General features: G+C 42.1%; 1 protein-coding gene across 1 annotated transcript in view; it reads right to left on the minus strand.

Annotated features, from left to right (window-relative positions):
• The window catches only part of grin2ca (glutamate receptor, ionotropic, N-methyl D-aspartate 2Ca), a 66,223-nt gene extending 40,944 nt beyond the window's left edge, over positions 1 to 25,279 (minus strand). Inside the window, exons 1-2 of the mRNA XM_056401625.1 lie at positions 23,920 to 25,279; positions 4,332 to 4,776 (exon numbers count right to left, since the gene is read on the minus strand). Of these exons, the coding sequence (XP_056257600.1) occupies positions 4,332 to 4,760 (429 nt within the window). The 5' untranslated portion in view covers positions 4,761 to 4,776; positions 23,920 to 25,279. The remainder of the gene's footprint in view (positions 1 to 4,331; positions 4,777 to 23,919) is intronic.
• Positions 25,280 to 27,001: the final 1,722 nt, after the last annotated feature.

A 27,001-nucleotide genomic window follows, 5' to 3' on the forward strand; every position in this document is an offset into this window, starting at 1 on the left:
AGCTCTCTTGGTGCGATGTAATCTACAGCGGTCCCTTGGATGTTGAGCAGATGTGCTGACAGACATCTCTGTCTTCTTCCCCACAGCCTGCTATTGGCAGCTCTTTCTGAACTGAAGCAGCATGTCAATGTCTGTTGGGCTCAGCGATTGTGTGCAAATGTATGCACCAACTTCTATATAGTTTTATTTATAATCAGTATTAATTATATAAATCAGTTGTTCCAAAGCTTTATTTTTTCAGGGTCATAAATCAGGGCAACGTTTAACTACAGTTATGTACCCGTCCTTTGTGTGTATTATCTTGATAAATATAATTGTTGTTAGTACTGCCGACCAATTTCAAAGTATACTGTGTGTTCTTAGACATTAGATTACTTTTACATTACACTCACTTGGCAGACACTTATTGATTAAAGCGACTTACTTCTCATACAGACAATTTGGGCAACTTGCTGAAGGACAGTTCGTCATGTGATCAGGAACATCTCTACCAAATGAGCTACAGCTGCCCCAGATTTCCTTTGTGTCCACTGAATTCTCTATAAAAAATCCACCCACAGAAACTTCACAACTGCTCATTTCATCCATGGTCGCTTATTATTTGTCTGGGTTTGATTTTTACAACGCGATGCTCTACTGTCGCTCATGAACATTACAGTGTTCAGCAGCCTACTGTGAAATCTTGGCTCATCAGAGTGTCCCACCAAGAACTGATCACACATGAACAAATGAGAGCCTTCAAAACAGAGTACCGGTATTGATCTTCATCTACCAGGAAACCACCCCCTCAAACCTCTCTTGAGCTTTTGCAATTTGCTTTGACACTAACAGAGTAGGAACTGGCTGTCCTGATAATAGGGAAGTGGTCATCAGAAATCTATACGCAAAACCACATATAGAGCACAGACTGCACGGGGGCCCAAGACCATAACAATGTATCACTTGCCTAAAAAATATCACATTATCATGTGAGCCATGGAGGTATACATGTCAGAGGCCTCGTACCTCCGTGGGCAGCAGAACATTACTTCAGGTTTCCAACTGCGATCGTCCATATTAATAATTCATGCTCTTACTGATCTATAAGGCCCTTTTAATGCATTCACTACATGGCATATATCAATGGCTGCAACGTCTTTCACTGGCTAAATACTGATGAAAGCAGTCATTCATTTTAACAGCTGCCAGCTTTTGTCATTATGCTTATTTCTCATTACATGAGTTTATTCAGTAATTTATTATGATTGTCTTCAAATTAGAATAGTTAGAGGGTAACCGAGCAGCAGGAGGCGCTCATTGCTGAGTGACATCTCTTTTATTACCCTTGGGAAGCCAAACTGAAGGCAGGATGCTTTCTGAAATCGATGTAGCTGACAGGTGAGCTGTCTACAAACTCATGTGAATTAAGAAAATTACAGAGTCTTATTAGTGTCTCCTTGTTCCTCAAACACTATAAAATGCCTCAAAATAAAATATGAAAAAGTAATGTATTTGCCATTTCTTTTCTAATAGAATCCAGTGCTCTCAAAATTGTGCCCGTTTTTAATTCAGAAGACCAAAGAACATTTTGCACTTATTGACTTATCTCTGTCCTTTGATGTTTTCAAGAATACTTGAAAGGCTGTTATATAATGGATTAAAAAATCATGGCTGTTACTGAGATCATTAATCCAATTCAGATTTGCTTGTGGTCTAGTTTTGATACTTTTGATCATAATGTCTCGTTTAATCATGTATGGCATTACTGCTCCAATGATCGGATATACAAACGACTCTGGAAGCATTTTGTAAATGTAAATGAATGGGCATGTGATGCAGAGTGAGTTACTTCTGGTATCCCACAGGGGTCTGTTCTTGGACCATTCATTTTTTCACATTTATTTTTTTCAGCCTCAAAGCTCATTGTCTCTGAACTCTACTGGAGGGATGAACACCATTCTTCCAAAAGATATTCCCTCATGTGGTGATTTGATAATGGTGGTGGAGAGCACCACTGTCTGACACATCAGTCCAAAATCTCACATAGGTTTTCAATTGGGTTGAGATAGTGACCGCAAAGGCCAAAGCATATGATTCACAACATTTTCATACTCATCAAGCCCTTCAGTGGCTCCTCGTGTAGAAATGATCACTCAGAACAACTCTGTATTGATTTGCAGTGACCCTTTAAGGCAACAAGTAGAACGAAACCATGTAAGCAAAATGTCCCCTACAGCATAACGGAGCCGCCAGATTCTCCTCACTGTAGGGGTCAGGCATTCAGGCCTGTACTGTTCTCTTGTCATGTTGATACAAATTCAGAGTCAACTGGGCCTGTTCAGAATTTTCATACATGCCACAGAACATGATTGGATGTGAATTGCTTAATTGTACCATGCCATGTGTGGTGGCATCTGCATTTGTTATGTTTCTTCACTCACGTGTTCACTTTTTTCCGTACATACTACTAAAAACAGTTAGTGCAAATCCAAATCCCTCTTTATAGTATAACTACCATTGCGTAATTGTCTAAATAAATCATCACAAATCAAGTTCACTTTACACTGAATATTTAAAAATCACAAGTTGAAAGAATCCTGTTGCAGGGGTTCAAACTGTATCTGTCAACATGTAATGTTATCCTGTGAGGGCTAGCTCTGCTGTAGTGCCTATTGCAGGATGCACTGAAATGTCACCAGAAAAAAGCCATTTTGAAAGGATTATATTAGTCTCTGCGGCTGAGCCCTTTGTGGTGGGTGATACTGCTTCTATAGATGGATCATTGCAGCTAAACCTTCCAGCTTCCACTGTAAAAGCAGTGTAATGGCTTGTGTGACGTTTCACAAGCACCTCTTGTTTACCTTACCTGAAAGTTAAGGCCGCATATCGTACTGATAATGAAAACAGTCTTTGGAAGCCACAAATTACATAAAGTGATGTATCAGTATATCAATTAGAATGAAGATTTGAGAGATTCATGTTTTACGTCTGACCTTGGCAAAGTTCCCTAATTCATTTCTTGCTTCTTGAACCTGGAGCTGCTCTAATGCATTCCTGTGCAAATTGATATTTTAACATTTATTGATCATTAAATCATTTTTGAAATGACAGATTGTGCCTGTCCATCGACCTAATGCTCATTTTGGCTGATGTAATTAGCACTGAAATTACTGTACGTGTGGGCCTCTGTGTGATTATTTGACCGCTCCCAAGAAAATAAATCTGCACCTTGAGTGGGACTGTGATCGAAATGATTTGAAATGACTTTTGCTTTAAGGGTTGTCATTACCACCATAGCCTCTGCTGGAGGCTCTGAAGCAGTTTAGTAAATATTTAAAGTATATGCCAAAGCATCCATCTAACTTCTGTCAAACCCTGGAGAACTTGACACCTCACAACAAATGGCCACAACAAATAATTGCACCCGGAAACAAGAATCAAAGTGGAATTACATCACTTTGCTGTGATAGGTTTTTCCTCTGCCATGACCCTGTTGATTTATAATCCACTAGATGACTTATAATACATCAGAAGCAACAGTCTTCATGTGTGTTATGGCTTATGCAGATGTATTTTAGACAAGAGGCAAAATCTGATCCTGTGGGTTTCAAAGGTGGAAAGTGACATTTAGTACATTTACTCAAATGCTATACTTAACCACAAATATTCTCCATGAAGCGCACATTTAAACAGTTATTGGATTGTTTTGGTGGGTATTTTTAAAAGTCAAAAACATGTTTTTTCTGCTGAAGATATTTTCAACCTGCCTCTCCAGCTTCACACCTGTATGTGTCTCCTTGGATCTTAAAGCAGTTACAAACCAGAATGATGGTGAGAAATGATGATGAAAAGTCAATGGCTCGTCTCTGTTAGCATATGAATTTGAATGTCTGTTATTTAACCTGTAACAAGAGAAAAATGACATGTGATGTACAACCCAGTGATGGACTGTAGCTGGTGGAATCTCTGCCGCGGCTGATGATCTGTATTCTTCCTGTGAGTTCTTGTATTCATTACTTTATATAGCTCTCTGTTAAGCTGCAATGTCTTATGTGGGTTGTTGACTGTGAATGAAAGACATTACCTGATGATTTAAACCGGCTCCTCTGGCTTCCCAGAGTGCATTTCTCTCCGAAAAACTCAGTGTTCAATTGTTCTGTGCAGCCTGAATGTTTGATATGTAGTTTCAGGGCATATTTCATGTACATTCTGGGGCTTAAACTGTGAAATAAATTGCTTTAGTTTGATCAGTAACCAATTACGTTGTAAAATGAGGGTCCCCCAGAGAGTGGGTGTGGCTAACTAGGTCTTTACTCGTCTCTCTCGATCCTTAGTCCCATCCCCACACTGACCTTGTATGGCAGGACGACAGCAGAGCCTCCACTGATGCCCACAATGGGCACAGCTGTCTGAGTGGAAATGAAGTCCAAGATCTGTGCCACGGCCTCCGAGCCAATGTTGTCCTCAAACACCACGCCATGGACGCGGTTGGTGGAGAGGGTGTCACAGATGCGCGTGAGCAGCGCCCGTGGATTGGTGTTGTTGACCAGCACAGTGATGGGGTTGACCTCCAGAGGCAGGTCCATGAAGTTTTCCCGGCTTAGCCGCCCCTTAATCTCCGTCTGGTAGGCCGAGCCGCTGAACACCACCGCCACGTTCACGGAGGGCGAGGGAATCCCAAACGGCCGGCCCGAACAGCAGGGGACAGTGCAGAACAGCAGCAGCAGCAGCGGCGGCGGCCACCACGGGGAGTCGCTCAAGCAGCCTAGACGAACGCCCATCTCAGTCACCTACTGCCTGGAGGAGGGGTCAGGAGAGGGGATTGACATATTAGATACACAGGACGAGTGGTTGTCATTTTTCCAAAATGTTGTGATAATACTCAGTAATCCCAGCTGGCCGGCCAACCAAAGTGCCTTTTGTTTAGAGTTGGCTTATTTTGATTAATGACCTTTTAGCTTCATCTCTGCTCAGTGTGCCGGTCTGCCTGCCATAACTAAGACAGTGTAAGAGCCCATTAACGGAGCCCAGAGTAGTATTTTTAGAGTATGTCAGCGTGCAACATGAGGCTGTGGCCAGGCTGTTGCGTCTTAGGGTGGCAGCTGCCACCCTGCTGCTGTTGTATTCTGTGGTCCAACCCAACAGATGGTGTCCAGTGTTTAATGCAACAAATGGAGAACAAGAGGATTTATAATTTTTCTCTCGTGACATTACTTTTGAAGCTGTTGCTTAATTTTTCAGCGCTCCAAAGCATTCAAACTTAATCTGGCAAAGGTCTGCATGCATGGTTTTGGCTGCGCTGATTAATGCACATCCATCATGTCATTATTGTGATTTTTAGCTGTTAGGGAAAGTTTCTCATCTCTTGTTTTTGAAACGTGACATTTTAATTACTCGGACAGAGTAAGTTGTTCTTTGAACAAATCCAAGCTACGTTGCTTCACTAATGGACTGGATTGCAACCAGTAACTTGTGGCCAAACTGTTTTAATTTCCTCCAAAAAGCTAATTGCTTTGCTTTCTGCCCTCTGGAAGGTAATGGAGGAGAAGCGCCATGGCAGAGCTCTGTGATGTCAAACCCTGTAGCATTAGTTTAACATTCACATTGTAGCCAGACAGTGGTTTGTGTTGAGCTGTCAGACAGACTTAGGCTCTTTGTCAAATCTATCGCAGTAGTGTTTGTGGCCCTGAGGGAGTGCTGCACACTGGTCCCCTGTCACAGAGATCTGATCCACCATGTGATGGAATCCCAGTGGGGTGAATATATTGTAATCCCTCGGTAATCCCTGCCAGGCGTCATGGCCTACGGCTTGATTGTAGTGTATAAACTTATCAAGAGATTTGGCTATTGCATGAGGCCCACTGTAGCTGTGTGGCTTACTTCTCTCTATGTTTGACTTCCTGTGTGGGAAGGAGCAGTGAGGGGCTCCTTGTAGAAAACATAAGCAGGCAGACAGACAGGCAGGCTGTAGAGGAGCAGGCACGCTTGGCCGTTGTGTCTCTAGAATATTTATCATCGGATTGTTTTCCCAGTCATGGCACATGCTGAAATCCAAATAAAAGACATCACACATACGTGGGAAGCTGTATGTGCTGTGTCCTACATGTGATTCTCCAGGTAGGTGCTGTCTTATAAATCATTTTCTAAATTGATTAGTCCCCCACTGTGAGAGGGCATCTGCCACATTCCTTCCAATGACATTAGCCATGTTTCAGCTGCGACAGCAGTGGAATACTTTAGGGTTAATGTCTTTGACGGAGAGAAACGCACGTGGTCAAAATGCTTAAAAGCTCTGACCTTCCATGTGTTTAATCAAGGCGGGGAAACAGCTGAGGCAGATACATGAAGGTCGAATCGTGGGGTGGTGGATATAGAATTAAACCAAACAGGGAATGACTCATCAATAACTTTGTGACAAGGCTTTGTATTGTCAGCATGCCATCTAATACCAAGGCGAGGGAGTAATAACAGAGATAGGAGCTTTTAGTTTGTACCTTATCTAATGTTTAGTTTCTCTACAAGACTTGTCATCTAAGCTTTGTGACGCAGCTCAGTTGCTGTAGATTTGCTGGGCACTGACCCCTAAAACTCTAAAACTCAGCTGAATCTGTAAACTCCACCGGTACATAAAGGAAAGAGGCTTTTCATCTGTGCTTGGGCTAAATCCTCCAAAAAACATTCCTGTGTACACAAGGGCTGAAGTTGGATGTTGGGGATCAAAAGTCACTGTGGACATCCATTGGTTTTAGAGATTTTAGAAAAGGAGGATGCATTACCAGGTACATCTGCTCTGAATTATCACGACATGCGGTGTACTTGGCTCCGAAGCCTGGTTGTAACAGGTACACGGTGCATAATGTAGTTTGAGCCGTCAGCAAAGGAAAGGTTGCTGTTCGCGTCACGACGCTGCTGCAAACTGGATTCAGCATGAGTCATACTGTACCTGGAGGCCGAGTGGATGGAATCAATTATGTCTAAAACCTGCCATCCATGTTATATATAGACATGCTGGTACCACCCGTTTGACATAATCCTCTTGAGAACCTCCTCCAGTTTTATGTAATTAACTTCATTTAAATAATATAAACAAAGCCATTTTTTAACATTGTTTCAATTGACAGTTCATGATAGACTAGCATGTTGCCTCAATACATGTTCACTAATTCAACCAAGGACCTTTCTAAACCTTGTCTGTATGTTGTTTTTCTCTGCGAATAAAATACCTAAACATAAAACCAATGAAAATATGACTTCATGAATTCTAGCACACTGATGTCTGCTCAGTCAGATACCAATCCATCTTTAATCCTTCCTGGTTTCATTTATACTTAGTATAGTAAAGCCCTGTGATCTGCCCTAAACACATGAAGTGGCAATGTCTAAATATAGCACTGGAAAGCGTGAATGTTGAAAACTGTGAGAAGACAAATAGGTGAGAAGAGAAGTAAGGCAAACAGGGCTAAAAATAAAACAATACACATGAGTCAAGTCTGAAAATACACCCTGCATATTCTTAGATGCAGGATTTTTTTTCACAAACTAACAGGTGCATGTTTAAATCTGCAGCAGTAATGAGTCATACACACAATATGCACATGGCATTACGTGACTTACCCCAACATTAACCACAACCCCAGCCCTTTCCCTAACATTATCCCAAACCTTAGCCTCAACAAAAACCCTTTATGGTTTTGTGGAGACCAGCTTTTTGTTTTTGTTTTTAAAAACTGAATCACAAACTTTATCCAGCAAATACAATTTCTTGAGGTTATTTATAGGGAGGAGAGAGAGGAAAGAGAGTGTGGAGCAGGTAGTCCTGGGGTTTCAGGTTCGTCCCCATTATGTGACTTATTGCACTACATCGGAAGCAATTAGTTGATTAACTGATTAGCTGATGAAAATAATTGGAAATTATTTTGACTTTTTTTTTTCCATTCATTTTTCAAACAAATGGTGAAAAAAATGCCAAACATCCCCTCCAGCTTCTCAAATGAGAAACATTCTATCACAGTAAACTAAATATGTTTGGACTTGTGATTGAACTAAACAAGACATTTGAGGACAGCATCTTGGAATCTTGGAAACTGTGATGGGTATTTTTAGTCAAAAAAGAAAAGTTCAGTAATCATTCGATAATAGCAATAATCAGTAGTTGCAGCCTTAGTTTGAGTACAATGAAAAATAGGGAAGATGATGTGACTGAAGAAGCTGCTTCCAACCACTTCCTGTTTCTTGTTCTACTGATGATGTGAAAATATTGAAACTAATCCAATGAGATGAGATTTGATAAGACGGAAAGAGAATCCGCTTTCAGAGCAGCAGCAGTCTTCCACTGACAGTGTTTGTGTTCTCTAGCTTCAGTGTTGTTTGACGAACAAACATTTAAGATGTGCTTATCCCCCTCTAGTGGGTGACATATGGTGGAGGCAGTTTCTTTACAGAATTAGCTGCCATTCAGGAAGTGCAGATAGAGCCTGCATTCAAAATAACTGCTGGGGTTTTTTTTTGTCTTTTATCATACAATCACATGATTTATTCTCCTTGTGGTGTAGTCTGTGGTTCCTTCACACTTCTGACATCTGCACAGTTTGATAAACGGAACAGGTATTAATGCAAATGTCCACATCTGCATGTTCATCCTGCACATGTGGTATCTGCTCCTGTAAATTGAATATTGTCGATAAGGTGAATAGAATTTTCTGCACATGTTGACACTTCCTGCTCAGTATGTATGGCCTTCGCAGACTCAGCGCTGAGAATATGATTATATTATGATAATATTTTAATACGCAAACGGCACAGAATATTATATAGACACCCAGGCTTTGTGACCACGCTCCCATTCAAGTGAATTATTATATTTATATTTCAATGCCGCTTCTTTGCTGTGTCCTATATCCACACAGTGCGTATTCAACTGTAATCTTATTGCATCCTGTAAACTCGAGTCGTCCAGACCTTCATTTCCTGACAGTGACCATATGAGTTGTGACGCCACGTTAAAAAAAAAAACGGCCATCTATCGATAAGGGAGCTGCTGAGGTGTCAGGTACTCCAACCGGTTCCTGATCCACCTCATTAATGAGAGGCTGCAGCAGTAAATACATCTGGCTGAGAAGTGAGGTCTCATCGGCGCAGTGTTTAATGACTGCTTTTATATTCTGGGCACGACGCCTCTGCCGCAGCTGTTTAACAGTGTGCACCTGTCCCATCTTCTGCTACATGATCAATACGCTCATCCATGAATCTGCAGCCTGCTGCGTCCGTGGCTCACATGCTGATAAACTCGTCCTCCTCCGTGTCATTATCAGTAAAACTGCTGACCACGACTGCTGGGACAATTTCTGATATCACACCCTGAAAGCACTCAAATGACCTTTACCGACCTCTGAAAGGCAGGAATCAAACCGAGACTGATATGACTTTATCTCAAACCACCTTGCCTTTCACCTCCCCTCCATCCGCTTAGGCTCTGCAACAGACGAGTCGCATAATAAGTGACTTCATATCCACTATATAAATGAGTGAAGTAGCTAATTAAACAAAGAACCAACAGAGACTTCTGCTGACATCTGCTTCATCACCATATAAAATGGTTCTGATCCAGAAATGATTCTGTAATAATAGTGTATATACCTTCCCAAAAACTGATGACACTGTTGACTGTGTTTTATAATCTTGGCATCTTATATGTTTAAAATCACCTGAAAAAATAAAGGTTAAATAAATTCATATTTGCTTTAAAGCTTGATTTGAGAGCGGAAACATGTCCTATCCTCCCAAGAAACACGTAAATCTATCATACCTGTTGGTTAATGTTTAACCGACAGAGACCTGCAGCGGGCCTGTGAATTATCACTAGTCTTCTTGTTTATGGGGGGGACAAAACATCATGGGGCGGCAGTGGATGTGGATGGATGGGTCGACAAAGAGTTGGAAGTTAAAAACATTAGACCTCCGTTCATTTCTGTTTCCTGCCAATAGTCAACATGCAGGTGTCTTTGAAGAGTCTTTCTCTAACCTTTAGTTGTTTTTGTGCCCGACCACACCTAAGGATGTCACGTGTGTGCACACTGGAAGGATTATTGGTTAGCAGCCACAGAGAGATCTCTAAAGCGAATTCAGTGGCATGGATGGACTGTCCTTTCCGTTCACAGTCCTTGTTTTGTGTAAAAATGGATTGTGAAGTTCAGTAGAAGCTATTTTGAGGCTTCAGATATATGAGTTAGACAAGTCAAGTGGGCATTTCCCAGAGTTCATGTCTTTTAGCACAACATTTTATCTTTGAGCTTTGACAAACAGTGATTGATTTCTGAGCTGTGGAAGAGGGACAGTGACACAAATACGGAATTTTATAATAGAAAGGCAGCAACTTTGGAAGGCAGCCACTTGATTTGACTAACTCAGACTGCTGAGGTCTTGTATTATCTTTTTTTTTTTTGCTTTGGGAAGGTTTGACTCAAAACTGTGTGGGACTTTTTTGCTGAATATATCTTCTTTGGAATATGTTAGAAATAAATTATCTAGAGCAGATTTGATGAAAAGAGAATGTGATATAGAAAAGTCAGCAGGTGACCTGGTAACTGTTTTCTCACAAGTATTAATGTGTCACTCCTCGTAGATCTGTAGTGGTTATTTTGTGGTTTGGAAAAATGAACTGATTATACAGTATAGTATTTTAATTCACAAAATTATTTCATTGATTTCCCCCTTTTTTAATATATCTTGTCCTGTTCTTTGTTTGTAGGGTGCTGTAACCTATCCCAGCATGCATTGGGTGGGGTACATTAGGTGAAAGATAATGTATTTAATATTTTTCCACCGTGAAGACATAAATGAGGTTTTTCCAAATACACCTTTCAATACGATGCATCAACAACAACAACAACAGCCTGACATTTCTTTAGAGATTATGACGTGATTCCTAAAATGTAGGATGTATTACATGACTTGGATGTTTTAAAATTTAGAGCAGTGCACCTAATACATTGGCAGCAAACTGTAAGCATCCCTCAGTCAGGATCAGTGCTTTCTGAGCTTGAGAGAGCTTTGTGTGGGAAACACAACTGTCACTTCGACCTCAGGATTCATTTACCTTAATCAATATGTTTAACTAAGCTGTGATTTAAAACACAGCCATGCTAATCTCTTAAAATCCACAGCCATTAATCTAATCTGTAGATTAATCAGCATCATGGGTACAGGGAGAGAAAAAAGAGGTGACAAGCAAAAAAAAATAAAAAATCTTCATCCAAAAATACCCACAGTGTGACATAGTTGGCGTGTGTCCACTGCTCTGATTCAATGTCAGATCAAAAGTATTTTGTGAATTCAGTTTTTCCGCTGCAAGCTGTTTCCCTGTGTTGGTCTAAATGTGTCATCTTAAGTATCTTATGACCCATCTCTGATAAACAAAACAATATCTGGAGCCAAAGTCATAAATATATCTGAAGCCCAGCATCTGTCTCTGCCCAGCAGGTGTGGACCGGTCATTGTGGGAAGACTGAATCAGATGAACGCCAGTGGACTTGAGGCAGATTGTTATCAGAAATAAGGCCACATCTCCTGCTACCCGTCTTATCCCTGTCTGATCTTTGTACATTTGTTAAGAGTGCAGAAGGCACGAGACAAATTGAAACCACGCCAAATCTAGACCTGAGTCGTTTGGATGCTCCAAAGCTGCTCCTCCAAAACTGCTTATAACATTAATTACAGGCCACTACAGAGAATGAGCAAAGCTACAAACACCCTGTTAACTCTGTAACATTTGTATTCAACGCATTAAGACAACAGCTTTATATTCATGAGACTGAGTCTGGCACAGCTCCACATGGCCTGGCGCCGAGTAATAGAAATGGAGTTAATAAACAGGGTTAGACCAGTTCCTCAGTCGCAATAGTCTGATACCAAACGTTAGACTGTGCTGTTCTACAACTCCCAGGAAAAAATGGCTAAAACATCCTTGGTTCTACTTTCAAATACCAAGTACCTATACAATCACAGTACAGTGGATTTTTAGCCATTGTTGTGACACACTGTGTGCGGTGTTGGTCGGTAGGTTCGGTATCACTTCTGTCTGTTCAGCACACAATTACCGCCTCGTGGTTGTCTGCCTCCACCACTCCGACTAGTTTCAGGTTACATCCCTGTTTATCCAGAGTCATAGAAAATATGAACCATTTGTGTGAAATTTTGTCATAATTTCTGAGTGAATTCTTGAGTTATGGCTAAAAAGTGTTTTTTTCTGAGGTCACAGTGGACTTGACCTTTGACCTTTGACCACCAAAGTCAAATCATGTCATCTTTGTGTCCAAGTGGACATTTGTGCCAAATTTGAAGTGATTCCTTTTAGGAGATCTCGAGATATTACATTCACAAGGCCAAAATCATGTTTTGTGAGGTCACGTGACCTTTACCTTTGACCTTTGACCTTTAGCCACCAAAATCTTATCAGTGTGTCCCTGAGTCCAGGTGAACGTTTCTAAATAATTTGAAGAAATTCCCTCAAGGCATTACAGAGATATTGCGTTCACAAGACCAAAAACTGTGAAGTCACCACGCCCTTGACCTTTGACCTTTGACCACCAAAATCTAATCAGTTCATCCTTGATTCCTAGTGAATGTTTGTGCCAAATTTGAATTGAAGTTTGAATTGAATGATGACAGAGTATCCATCAGATTTAGATAAATGTAATACTTATAATTAGTAAGACTGATAATCATTCACCTCAAAGTACAGCTGAGCCTAAGTATTATCTGTCAGTGGAGAGCTGAGCCTGACAAGCTGAGTCTGAGATGTTCTAAAATGGCCACCGTACAGAGGACAAATGGTCTTTGATTCAGGTAATACCAATGTTGCAGTTGTCATTTGTAGTTGTATTATAATTTAATCTTTATTTGTCAGACTATGGAGAAAAATACAGGAAATGATGATATCACTCCACTTGATGATTAATTATAATATGGCTCCTCAGTCCATTAGATGACTGCATGCTTTATAATTTTAGTAGCAGTCTATGAGATTTATGTGCTTGTACCTTTCATCTTAAAAAAAAAGTGGCATACTTCTGATGCTGAGACATTTAGGAAACAAATACTGAAGCCAAAGCTGAATTTAGCAAACCTCTGTGGGACAGCAGAGTGCACAAACAACTCGTGCAGTCATGCCATTAAGTTTGTAAATATCTAATCAAACATTAATGCATTCTTCTGTGTTTGCTCACAATCCCACAACTTCACAATTTGTGTTAATTCCAGTCGCAGTCTGAGAACATCTTGCTGTCATGGTTCTGTGCTGCATTTTTCCACAGATCATCTGCCAAACAAACTCTGTTTCCAGCTCTGTGATGCCTCACTCTGCTAATTATCTGTTGATGAAGTTTGAGTTGCCATTAACAACTACTCTTCCTTTCTTTTTTTCTGTAAAAGTCTCATTAAAGGTCCATATGGTAGAGGTAAATGTCCATGTGCTCTTTGATCATAAAGCAGGTCTAGGTTCTGTGTAAATACTGTGAAAGTATCAAAGCCTCAGTCCACAGAGAAATGCACACAGCCTGTATTCAGAAACTGAGCCTTAAAACCAGCCTTCAGTACTTCTGTAACTTTGTGATGTCACAACTATACAGCAACTGCCCTCAGCTATGCCCCAGGCCCCGCCCAACTGTACCCACCATTCAAAATCTGATATATTTTTATTGGATACTTAGAAAACAGTCAACCAATCAGAAGAGAGGCTCTCTTCTGAATTCACTTAATATATTCTGGTTCACCAATTTCTGGCTCACCAACCTGTTGTTACTAGAGCTCCAGAGAGAAGCCTGAGAGAGGAGATGTAAAACTACATTGAGATGGTTTTTTGGTTCTTAAAATCACAAATATATCTTCTTATGGATCAACACTTCAAATAAAACACTGATGTCTTAGAAGAACGATCAATGCTAAGCAGCTATAATCAGTGCATTTGTTCAGTCCAAAAACCACAAAAATAAGATGCAGAGTTGCTTTTCCTTAATTCACATCAGTTGCACTGAAGCAAACAGTGAATTGACTACATCTCCTTTATGGAATAATGAGAGAAAAACAATAAAGGCAACTTCTGTGAAAGACAAAAAGTCAATTATAAAAACACTGTAGGGAAATCTGATTACAAATGTAAAACAATGACAGAAAAATAAAACTCTTTCTTGAAGTCATTGGTGTTTGAAAAGTGACACAAAGACAAATCAGACAGTTTTTGGTCACATTTCAAACCCCTTTATGCAAAAATGATGAAAACATACTCATGTTGGTAATGTTGTAATATGCTGCTAAATAAACATACAGCCACAGAATGTGTGGAAACACATGCAAGTAATAACTGTAATTATTAATTATAAAACCAAATCAGTTGGCCAATGATATCACAGGTATGTGATTATAGATTAAACAGAAGTTTCTCTTCACTCACTGCAATTCATTTCTCAGGATTATCCTTTAACTGAATGTGCTAGTATAGGGGGGCTGAATGAATTTTGTCTCTTTCAATCAGCTTTGTAACATTTGATTTATTGCTGAGGGAAAATAATAATATTGTAATACAGGGAATTAGTTAGAACATCCCAGTATCCCTTTGCAAATTTATGTTAAGCGCAGAAAATACTGTTATTTATTTTGGAAGGTGGACAGTGAGGATGTAGAGGCTGAGGTCCAACATACTGACACATCAGCTGTAACTCTTATCACACATTTGTGTCTCTTTTTTTTGGGCTCATTTGGACAAAATGCCTTTGATTGGTCCATTTTCTGAAGGTCAGGTTTCAGGATTTCTAATTCCTTGAGCAGCTTGGCTGAGTCGCCCTGTTTGGCCATCTCTAAACCTGTCTGTTGATTTACTGCTCTGTTCTTTATGGTGTAGTTTTCTGTAACACAGCCATGTGATAAATGGCACCGCCACGCTGTCATATGAGAAAGTATAAGTCCGATCCGGTGTCCGGCAGCTTTTCCCACCGAGGTGCGCCCAAAGTGAAACCACAGTGGAGGCTTTACAGTCCAAACCACCAGTGATTTATCTGTTTCTGCTGACCCCCGGAGACAGAGGCACATGAAACAGATTCACTCAGTGATATTAGTTTCTATCACAGACCCCCTGCCGTCACTTCTGCCAATGGCACTGAAGACATGTTTAAGACATGCACGCCTCTACATTAACTCTACACGGCAAGTGATTGATCTGCCATGGGATGAAAACCTGTCCGTGTGAAATCCCTGTAAATCTGGTGTTTACTGCTGTCTCTGAATAAGGGCTGGGGGGGGGGTAAAAGTGAAGGAGGTTCTAAAATGTCTTGTAAATTTTCACATACAGCACAAGGAATCAATGGAAGGCTATTCAGCCTTTGGCTGGTGCATTAAAGGATTTAAATATTCAGGAGGCAAGTGGAGCTGAAATGAGCAGTTGGATTTTCTGATTCTATAGTATCAGAGGGGCCGTCATCAGCAAGTTTTAAATGCCACAGCAGATGAAAAGCTATGTAGTTGTGCTTTATTACAAGTTACTGCCTTTGAAATCCCATCTAGCTCTGAAGCTCCCTCACCAACATGTGTGGTATAACCTTGATCATGTCACACAGCTTGAGTCCTTTGTGTTGCTGCACATTAAAACAATCAAAAGCCGTCTGAGCAGTTTGATGACGCAGCGAACGGATCAACACGGTTCAAACGAGATCATCATTTACGCCAAAATGCAAAACAGGTTTTTTTTTTTTGTTGTTCCAAGGACACGGATCCATGCGCTCACTTGTCATTGGACAGATGTTTGATATACATCTCTCCCCTTTGCTTTATCACATTTATTGTGGGTGTGACACTCCATCAGACGGCGTTCGCTCTGTCGGCACACCGTGTAGCGAGATTGAACAGATTGGACGTGCAAGTGTTTGGAGGGTAATAATCTTTCCGAGGCTGCAGATTACAATGGTGTTGTGAATGTAATCCATTTTGCCATAACACATGGGTAGATGTTTACCTGAGGCTTAAGGGCCTTGACACGGTGCGCTGACATTAATATTCCTACTCTGACCCTGCCGCCTGACCTGGCTGTAAACCCTGCGGTGACAGGTGACATGGAGGGCGGCGGAGGAGTCCTCCATCAGTCTTTGGCGGCCCCTGCGCTCAGCCTGATGTGTGTCCGTATTTGGAGCAGGGATCAGTGTAAGACCCTGGTTAAGCTGAAACCATGGCTGCCCGTGCAGAACCAGACCGCCTCACCATCCCCTCCCTCCCTTCCCCTTCCTCCACCGCTGCCACTGGTCCAGCTGTCACCAACCTGCTCTCACAGTTGACTCGGTGGCTGCCCACACATACAGCTGACCCCTGACACACACACACACACATGTACACATGCTCTAATCCACATATGAGCATACCACTTTGTTTTTAATCTGCCCTCTGTGTGGTTGTGCGTGCGTGTGTGTGTGCGTGTGTGTGTGTGCGGTGTTGTGGTTTTATGTGAGCTTTGTACTGACAATGTTTTCTCTCTCTTTCCTTTTTGTGTTTAAAGCAGGTGTGTCTAAAATGAGCGCAACTACAACGAATTTAACGGGCCAGTTCTCCCAAATTACATAAATGAAAAACATGGAGGACTGTCCACAGTTTCATTCCAGGTGTTGTCTTTAAAATAACGAAATAACACACTATAATAGGAAATATAGTATATATTAGTATATATTAGTAAAAATTTTTAAAAGTTATTTTATCTTTCTATCTAAAAAATTCAGCATACGAAAAAGAAAGAAAAGATTTCATCTTTATCCACCTTTCACTGGTAAAGTGTCCTCATTTCTTATCACTAGGGGGAAGAAAAAACACCAAAACAGCTTTGACATATCACTAATCCGTAAAGTTTTTATGGCAGTTGCCCACTTTTCACTCTCACACAGCAACATCCCATTCGAGCCGTGTTTGATGGAGGGCTCCCGAGAAAAAAATATCTGGCAAATGCTCCACTATGTTCACCAGCTCGCCTCTAACTTCGACTGCCTGCCATTTGGTTCTGCGCAGAACCCACAGAAGATGGAGCTAAAGCTGGCTAGAGCAGCAAGTTATGGTAATAATTCTGTGTGACTGACCCATTTTATTTTACAGGGTGGTTTAATTCAATGTTCACTCCAGAAGCATTGATTAATGCAGCTTTGTGCTGAAACAAATATCTGTATGAGGGAAATTTATAGCAAGAAGGAACAGAAAAAGGAGGAGGATAAATGGTTTAAATCCATGTTTTTGTAAAAATAGAACGCTGGTATTACTGGTATTACTGGCTGGTTGACTGACTGGGCTGATGGTTTGTCGGATATTGTAACAACTAAGCGACAGACAGTCCCAGTCGCTCTAATTGCAGCTAAAACATGTAAAACCGCTCCATGGAAAGTAATCAGAGCATGTCATAAACAACTCTGGCTTTTATGGTTTTCTCTGGAGATGATGTATTGATTTTCCTCTGCTCCAGGAAAGTAGAAACAATTCTTCATCCTTCCAGAAGCGTGTTTATGCAACTTCTAGACCCAGCCTAGTGCTGAAAGTTGTTGCCTGTTTTAGATCATCTTTCCAGGTCTGGCTGCATTTGTTAGGTGACAACAGAGTGTCAAGAGGGAAGGGAAAAGGGGGGCGGGGGGGGGGGGGCATGTGACAAAGGACTCCAGAATAAACCTTAAACTACGTCACGATCACAAGCTGCCTCTGCCAACTGAGCCCTGTGTCACTTTTTGTTAGACTGTAGTGCAGAGTATCCAGCCTGATTTCGCAAGATTGATCACGCAAAGTCAAACTGCTCTTTCTGTTTGGACGCTGAGATCTGTCTCGCTCCTCACTTTGCAGGCTTTCGGTTCTAAGGTTATCATTGTCATCATCCTTCATGGAGACGCTTCCCTCCGTGTCACCGCTCGGGGGCTAATTGTGAAAAATTAAGCGGCACACATGCAGCTGTGAATAGAAGGCAATTAGGCCAATCAATTTCCCGTATTACAAATTGCATATGCACCCACCCGCGCCACACATGCACAAACACTCAGGTTGCTGTCAGTATCCACAAGAGGCAGAAGAATGACAAGGAAAGAGAGGCGATGCCTGCTCCCCCCCACCCACCCACACACACCCCCAGCCTACGGTGTGTCAGTTTTCCCTCTCAACAGGGACAGGACGTTAGACGAGGTGCAAGCAGTGCTGTGCCATGAATATAAATGGGCCCCGAGTCTCTGCTGCGCCCGTGAGCCCAGCCATAAACTTAGGGAGGGAGAGCAACACAGCCTGCCAGATTTCTTCTGCCCCGAGTTTAAGATCTCATTAGATAGCCTGCATAGCATGAGAGCACCCCGCGGGCTTCTCCTGCAGTATCGCAACACGGATCTGTGCTTCAACATGTAAAAAGTGGCCTGTCAGGTCTCTATAAATTTGGCGGGAAAAGGATCACATGGTGATGCCGCATCGCCTGGTTCGGAGTGAAATTTACTACCCCTCCTCTCTCCTGACCTTGGATAGATTGCTCTGATATCCCGAAACCTCCGTCCCTCCCCTGCAGTAAATGTTTTACTGCCTCAGATGCCTGTGAGTGTCTGTCAATCAGCACAGTATCAATTTAAAACAGTCGTCTATGCAAACATGCCTGCTTTTATTTTTTTTTCATCTTTTTGCCCAGTCCCCCCCCCCCCATCCTTTGTCTCCCTCCCTCTGTCTCTCCTGTGTCCTGTCAGCCTCCTCCTCTGTCTGCAGAGACAGTGAAGATGGCGTGAGGTCTGGTATCTTTAACATTTGATTAAGCAGATCAGCTGTAAGTGTTTGTGGAAGAGCTGGACAGCTGACAAAGCAGCTGCTAACCCGGAGATTCAAACCCAGAGGTCGTTTGAGTCTGCCTGCAGGCTGCAGACACATGCCAAGACACCACAGCCTCACATGCAACCACAGAGCAGGTTGTCATTTTCCCCAGACATCCTGAAAAAAAAAAAAAAGAAGAAGACTAACCATTTTAAAGGATGTCGCTTAAAGAGCAACCCTTGTGCAGCAGTGTATCTCTTTGGTTGTGGCATCTTTGGTCATGGGCTGTTATTGCTCTGCATTTGCACTAATCAGTCAAGCAGAAAGGATAAGACTAAATGAATGGGGCTGCAGCTAATGATTATTTCATTACCGATTGTATAGTTTTTTCGTTTGTTTGTTTTATTTTGGTTTGGTTTGTTTGTTTGTTTGTTTTTCTTTTACTAATTTAGTCTACAAATTGTCAGAAAATGAAGAAACATTTCCATCACAGGTTCCCAGAGCACACGGTAATATCTTCAAAATGCTTCGTAATCACCTGATTGTTTAAATCATTTGTCAAAATGATTTGACATTGATTTGATTTTCCATCTCAGCATCACAACCCAGTTCCTCCTCTATCTATTCCATACAAACCCCATGCATTAATGACATAACTCCCTGTGCAGGGCACATAATAAAAAAGCTACTAGACAGTGCATGAAGATGAAATAGCAGGAAGAATAACAAACTCTAACAGGTATGTAAATATGAAACTATCATAGATGATTAATAAGTGTCATTCGTGGGAGGGCTAAAGGAGAGAATATGTAATTTCCTGATGTTAAGCACATGTTGCACTACAATAATACATCCAACTACAGTATTTAAAAGCAAAAATGAAAGAGAGTCTGTGTGGATGATGACTAAAAACTAAAACCACTAGTTGACTCCGTTGACTAGTCCTGGATGATCAGATTTTAGCCAAGACCAGATTGACAGTAGTTAAAGGTCCCATATAGTATAGAGGTAGATGTCCATGTGTTGTTTGATTATAAAGCAGGTCTAGGTTCTATATTAATACTGTGAAAGTATCAAAGCCTCAGTCCACAGAGAAATGCACACAGCCTGTATTCAGAAACTGAGCCTTAAAACCAGCAGCCATGACTTCTGAAACTTTGTGATGTCACTACAATACAGTCACCACCCTTAGCCACGCTCCAAGCCCCGCCCACCTGTACCCACCATCCAACCTTGCAAGATTCGTTTACCTGAAATCGGCTATATTTTTTAAAATCACTCAGCCAATCAGAAGAGAAACTCAGAGCCTCCTCTCTTCTGATTGGCTCACTGACCATGTGTTTTTACTAGAGCTCCAGAGAGAAGCCTGAGAGAGGAGATGTAAAACTACACTGAGATGCTTTTTGGTTCTTAAAACCACAAATACATCTTCTCAGCTTTTATTGTGAAACAACAACAGGAAATGTTGACAAACCTAGTGAGGGTTGGTAACTCATACTTGTCACAATGTAGTCAAAGATTTGAAAGTAAGTTGTAAAATGAGTTGAATTTTCTGTATTTGAAGCATTTCATTGACTAAAATGGATCACGTCTCTGCCTGATATGGAGACGGCAGGTCAGCAAACAGCCAGGGGCTCACACTCTGTAGTTCCGCTGTTTGGTTTGGCTCGTGAGCGCAAAGAACAAAAAGATTGATTAACGCTTGGGTGAAGTGGCTGAATGTAGGGCAGAGGGTTTGAAAAGTTCCTAAGTAATGAAGATGAGTAATGCCTCCTCCCGCATGAACCTGTTGTCTGGATGTAATAATAGAAGTGATCGGAGTCGCTCGCAGCAGCTGTTATAAGGTTTGAGAAGAATCCACTACAAATGATAAACTGTAACTGATTCAACAAATCAGACGAAACTGCTGCTCAACACTTTTAATGGATCACTTGTGACGGGTGAACTACACTGAAGAACCCTGTGACTAGAAAACATGTGAGGTGTGAAATTCCTGCTGTGTGTTGTCTGTGTTTGGACCAATTAGATTCTCAGCCTTCAGAGTAATGGCATTTTTTTTGAATGTGAGGACATTTCCTCCTGTCCTCAAGGCTTCACTTACTGTATCTTGTAAATGAGGGTCCTCACACATACTACATGTGTGTGTGTATGTGTGTGTGTGTGTGTGTGTGTGTGTGTGTGTGTGTGTGTGTGTGTGTGTGTGTGTGATGGCTGTGGGGAGGGGGCGTGTGTAGGATTAGTGGAGCATCTATTTAAAACAAAATAAATCTGCTTAATCACTGAATATATCAGTTGTGTTATTGATCAAGCTCCTCCCTCAGCCTGAGTAGCACATTCCTCTGTCATGGTTCTTAGTGTGTTACCTTATTGTGATGATCTCTATGTGTGTGTGTGTGTGTGTAACATTGCATCATGTTTTGCGATGGGCTCAGGATCCTGTCACACTCACACACACACACACACACACACACACACACACGTGCATGCACATATGGGCGTTCAGATTGCTCTCACATACATGCCGGCACATCCAATTACTAAAAGTAGGATATGGTTGGCATAACATAATGAACAGCCATTTTTCACCGGCCTAACTGGTGCCACACCGTTCACACCGTCTCATCCAACACTCCCATTCATTCTCCAGCGAAGCCAGTGGAGGAGATGCATATCTTATCTGCACAGAGTTAAAGTCCCACTTACGCTGTGGATGATTTGGCCTGAATTACAACCAGTGAGGGATATTTTATGACACTGAAATATGTCTATAAATTATTACAGAGAACAAAGATGTCTGCCTGTGCGTCAGGTCACCTAAACATATCCTCTCCTTGCCCCCCCCCCCCCCCCCCCCGTCAGAGCTGGGAGTACACTGTATAGGGATGGAGGCAGAGAGAATCTCAGAGACAAGGAAAACCTGGGCATAAAAAATAAAAATATCTGCTTGGCAATAGTTGCTGGAAAACCAGTGGTCCCCATCTTTAGCTTAGTGAGATGATTAAGAAGAAAAGAAGAAAAATTCCTCTACATAACATTTTCCTTTTCTTCCAAATTTCCACAAATCTTTGGAGAGTTCAGGCTTATAAAAAATATTAAAAGAAACAAATCTTAGAAGGGAACATAACTCTTTGGTTGCACTGCTGTCAGCTGTGAAACAAATGCAACCTGCGACAAGGGGTCACACAGTAAGTCCACACTGCTTGGCCTTGATGAGTAAGACATCAAGAGAGATTGGGAACACTGGTTCCCAGCCGTTTGGGCTCATGACTGCTGGTGCTGACCCTTTCTGAGGGGTCACCAGGAAAATGTCAAAGATCCTGAGATAATTAGCAGGATAAAGAAACAGAAAAGACATACTACACAGAATTTTTCAGAATTTGGTTCTTTTTTCTTTTTTTTCTTTTTCTTTTTTTCTTACCCTTTTCTTATGAATCACCAAATAATTGAATCTCTTCAGGCCTCTGAAAATATTCAAATAAATCAAAGTAAAATCTAACCTTTGGCTAACACTTTTCAACTGGCAGACAAATGCAAGGAGCAGGAAGGAGACTTGTTTTATTTAATAGAGGTCTGAAGGATTTAAAACTATTTTCTTTCTTCTTATCTCTTCAATCATCTTGTGAACCCCCGACCCCCATTGGTCCAGTTTTGCAAACATGCACCTGGACTCTGCCCCCAAGACGAGTGAGAAAGTAATTTATTGTCTCAACCTACATCAGGGAGAATCAGCCGTATGTGCCATTAAACATATCTATTGATAGTTTTGCTCGTTGCTCGTTAATAGAGATAGAAACCAGCTAGAAACCATGATATGGGAGAATATATATATATATATATATATATACATATATATATATATAATGATTTAATTGAGCTAAAAAAAATTCAATCCAATATTGGATGATGTCCAAAGAGGTGGGGAAAGAGACGGACTCATTTCTTGAAAAGCCAAACTTGCATCTGATCTACAGGACGTCCTCGTCTCACTGCATCACTGCCACGTCTCATCTGAGCTGATCGAGCATACGAACCTTTACCTTCCTCTGACGTGTGGCCGCTCTGTCATTAAAACCGTTTTCACACTCGCAGTTTTTTTATCCACACGTAAATAAATGAGCTTTCTGTGACTTTGTAACGAGGAAACGTATCCCTGATAGGCAGCTGCCTCTGCACGTCATTACATTTAGGTGCTGGTGATCTCATGGCAGTATTTATATGAACTATGGCTTTGTCCTTGTTCTGCGCTGCTATTGTTGTTTTTCTGGTGCCTTTGTTATTTATGGTCCTGTGTGTGTGATTGTTTATCAGGGTTCATTTAAAAGGTCTTCAGCCATCAATATGAGTATTTTATGTCTTATAATCTAAGAATTAATTGTGCCACCAATTTACCAATTCAGGTCTCATTCTCATGCCACGAAAAAAACAACAATAAAAAAAAAAAAAACCAACAACCCTGTTCTGTATTCATGGGGCCAAAGTGCCAGAACGGATCCCTTCAATAATTACAGGAACCCCTCATTCTCTTGCATCCTGAAAAGTCACTCTTCAGTGGCAGTTCAATTACCCCTGCAGCAGCGGCAGCAGTATCCCAGGTCTGGCGGGCAGGTATCAAAGCCCCTCTCAGCTGCTCTAACTGTTTACAATGACGCATCGATCTGCTCTGCTTAATCCCCCCCGGCAGCTCGGCGAGTTAAAGCAACAGTTACAGCCGCCACACACACACACACACACACACGCACACACACACACACACACATATACACACACACGCACACCTACGACAGGCACAAAAGCCAAACACAGCATGCCGTCTGATCCCCCCTGACAAGGTTCCTGTCGAGTCCTGCTTTTGATCTGATCCTCTGCGCTCTGAGAATTTCTCCACTGACAGTTAGAACAGAGGAGGAGGAGGAGGAGGAGGAGAGGAGGAGGAAGGATGGTGTGGGGGGGGCACTTAAAGAAAAAAAAAAACTACTACACACCTTCAAACCAAGTATAATAAAGAAGCAGAAAACATGTCACACCTGGTCACACTCAGCTCTCAAAGTGAGAAAGAATATTTTAGAGCACATGCCGCCTTCACCAACAGCAGACAGTGAAATGATGTGAGGATGAGGTGATGGCACAAGCACTGAGAGTTAGACGAAGGTGATCCGTTACCTGTGTCGGCAATCCACATCCAGCCCTGGCTCGTCACCACTCATCCCGTGTCTACAGCTTCAGCTGTCCTGTTCCTGTTTTTTTTTTTTGTTTTTTTCTTCTTCTTCTTCTTCTTTTTTTTTCTCCTCTCCTTTTTCTTCCTTCCTTCTCTCCCCTTTGGCCCTCTTCTTCTCTTCCTCTTCCTCTCCCTCCTTCGTCCTCTCCCTCCTCCCTTCCTCCTTCCTCTCCCCGCACTTGTTTGAGTCTATTTCAGTAGCAGCAACAGAGGAGCCCGCTGCGACGGTGGCATGGTTTCCAGCACTTTGGCAGAAGGTCACATTATCACTCGCTGGTAAAAAGGGGGGAGGGAAGAAGAGGAGCAGGAAGAGGAGGAGGAGGAGGAGGAGGAGGAGGATGGACGGAGTGATGGAGGGAGAGCGAAGTGAGCAGGTACCGGGGGAGAAGGAAAAGGAGAATGAAAACAAATGAACAAATGGTGGCCGTCCACAGCTGCACTTGTGCTCTCGGCTAAATGTTCCAGTTTAGAGTTAAAGTTGAGACAGCTATCTCAGAAGAGGGTTTTCAGGTAAGATGTCCCAGAGTGCTTTGAGGGGTAAACCTGTGAGCGTGCATATTCGTGTGTAAAGCAGTTGCCTGTTTGAGGTCTCCAGCAGCTGCACACCTCTGGGGGGAAATGATAATTCCTCTCTTGGCTGGAGATAGAGACTTCAGAAAAGCTCCAAAAAAAAAAAAAAAAAAAAAAGCTGGCAAAAACTTACACTACTTTATATATCAGCGCAAAACAAATCCTCAGCATTCAGCTCTTCAGCCTTGTCCTCTGTCACTGCCAAGTTCAGAAGGACACGCATGTACTCCATCTCTGCCCTGAGACACCTGTCCACACTGCGAGTCCCGTCTATCACAGATTCTGCAGGGTGACCCTTGTCTTCTTCTCCCAGTCCCTACTTCTTCTTCTTCTTCTTCTTCTCCCTCCTCTAGTGTGAGCAGCACTCTCGTGGCTGCTCCATCAAAATAAGACTGGGAGAGACGATCCAGCTGCCCGGGACGAGGCTGTCAGCGGCCTGCGACAGATGGCCGGAGCAGGCGGACAGATGTGAGTCAGCTGCTGGAGTTCAGAAAAAACTCTTCTAAAAATGTCTTTTTTTTTTTTTCGCTTGCATCCACCCCCTCCCCCCCCTCCCCTGGAAACACACCTTGTTTGCTTCTTTTAGTCCTCAGTGAACTGCACTTTCTTTTTGTTTTTTTTCTTGTCCTACCTGTGCCCCTCCTTCCCCCATCAGCAGAGCTTTCACTCTGACTGCACTGGCCGGCTGTAATCCTGACTCCTACACTCCGTGTCACAGGAAGGGCTTGTGAGCTCTAATCATTATGTAGTAAGGATTTATCCTCTCCCTCCCTCCTTTCTGTTTCCCTCCCTCCACCCCTCCGCGTTTATTTCCCTCCCTCTGCTGTTGGAGCGCTGGCCGCCCGACAACTCTCAACATACTACAGCCTCATTTTCAGCCATCACAGTGTAATACATCATCCCTCCTCACTCTTCCCAGAGAGCCGTTCATTTATCAACTCATTCTTTTTTATTTTTTGGCTCGTCCTGTTACGCTCTGTGTCTTGTCTGTCTTGCTGCAGCTCACATCAACAGGTTTGCCCTTGAAATGTTCTCTGGGACAAACAGAGAGTCAGTGCTCACCTTCTCTTTCATACAGTATGAATGAAAGTCTGTTTTTTTTTTTACCATATGCAAGCTCACATTAGAACCTGAGCGAGTTGTCAGAGATACATTAGGGCGACAGTGCACATGTCGGATGGTAATTAAGAATAAATGTCAGCACAGAAATGTGAAAAGTGCCATAGCATCATTTTTCCACCAGAGAGCACTGAGAAGTTTGTCCCGCTCAGTACATAGACATAACATATGTCAAATATGCCGTTTGAAAACCATAGGCTTTAATCTGCATCCACACCAGCCTCCACTCTTGAGGAAGCTGCAGGCATTTGCAGCATTAGTGAGGTCCAACACTGTGGTCTTGCTCACAGTCAGCGTTCCAGATCAACCCCAAAGGTGTTGGAGCCTGGAGGCACAATATTGTCTAGAATATCTTACTACAGGGCAAACCATGGATGATGGAAGTAATAACACAAGTAATAAAGGAGCACTGACCTCAGTCACAATACTTTGATAACCAAATTTAAGGGAAACAAAAATATTTGTTTGTTGTTGGAAATGATAAATCCCATTCGAATATATAGAGCAGTAGTCACTCTAAAAACAAATATTGTTCAGTTTATTAATACAGTATTTTTTTCACCGTCAAATATTGACGTTGGTCTCAGAAATCCAGTACCTTTCAGGCTTTAACTTTGGGACTTTTGATTTTTCCATTTATATGTGGACGCAAACAGACAGAATCCTCTATTTGTTTCCTCTCTAACATGCTCTTTAAAAATTGACTGGTTGTTCTCCTCCCCTCGTCTCGTATCTGAAGCGTAGCAATTCATTTCAGTTTCAGACAATAAGCCTCTTGGCTTCATGACTGCAGGACCTGAGCCAAATATTTTAGTTTTCCTTAAACAGCAACCTTCAAGGCGCCAAGTACAAAAAACTTCACTTCTTCAAATGACCGCTAGAGTCTGGCTGCAACAGTGAGAAATATCCAACTTTACAGCTGAAATAAACATGTTTACAGCCTGGTACAGGCTCTATTGTCCTCCTTTATGACGACTGTACTGGGGGCTTTGAGTGAGCGTATGCGTGCCACAAACCGACATGCACCGAAGTCTCAGCTCTACGGGCGCCCCTCCTCTCTGCCCATTTTTTGGATTAGCCAAAGTTTGTCGGAGACAGGTACGGCCCACTCTGAGCTTCAAAACGTCCCTGCAGAAACCTGTGGGTGACGTCACGAAGGCTTACGTCCGTCTTTATTCACAGTCTACGCTTTAAACTGGCGGACTTCCAGCTGTAGGTTGTTGTTAATGAGGAGAATTTTTCGTTTGAGGAAAACGATCTCTGAAGTCATTTGCTGTTTCCATTTGCTGGTACAGGTGTTTCAGAATATATAACAAGAATACAGACGTCACTCTCTTA

The sequence above is a fragment of the Seriola aureovittata genome, chromosome 17 (genome assembly GCF_021018895.1).
Source record: "Seriola aureovittata isolate HTS-2021-v1 ecotype China chromosome 17, ASM2101889v1, whole genome shotgun sequence".
NCBI classification, from domain to species: Eukaryota; Metazoa; Chordata; class Actinopteri; order Carangiformes; family Carangidae; genus Seriola; species Seriola aureovittata.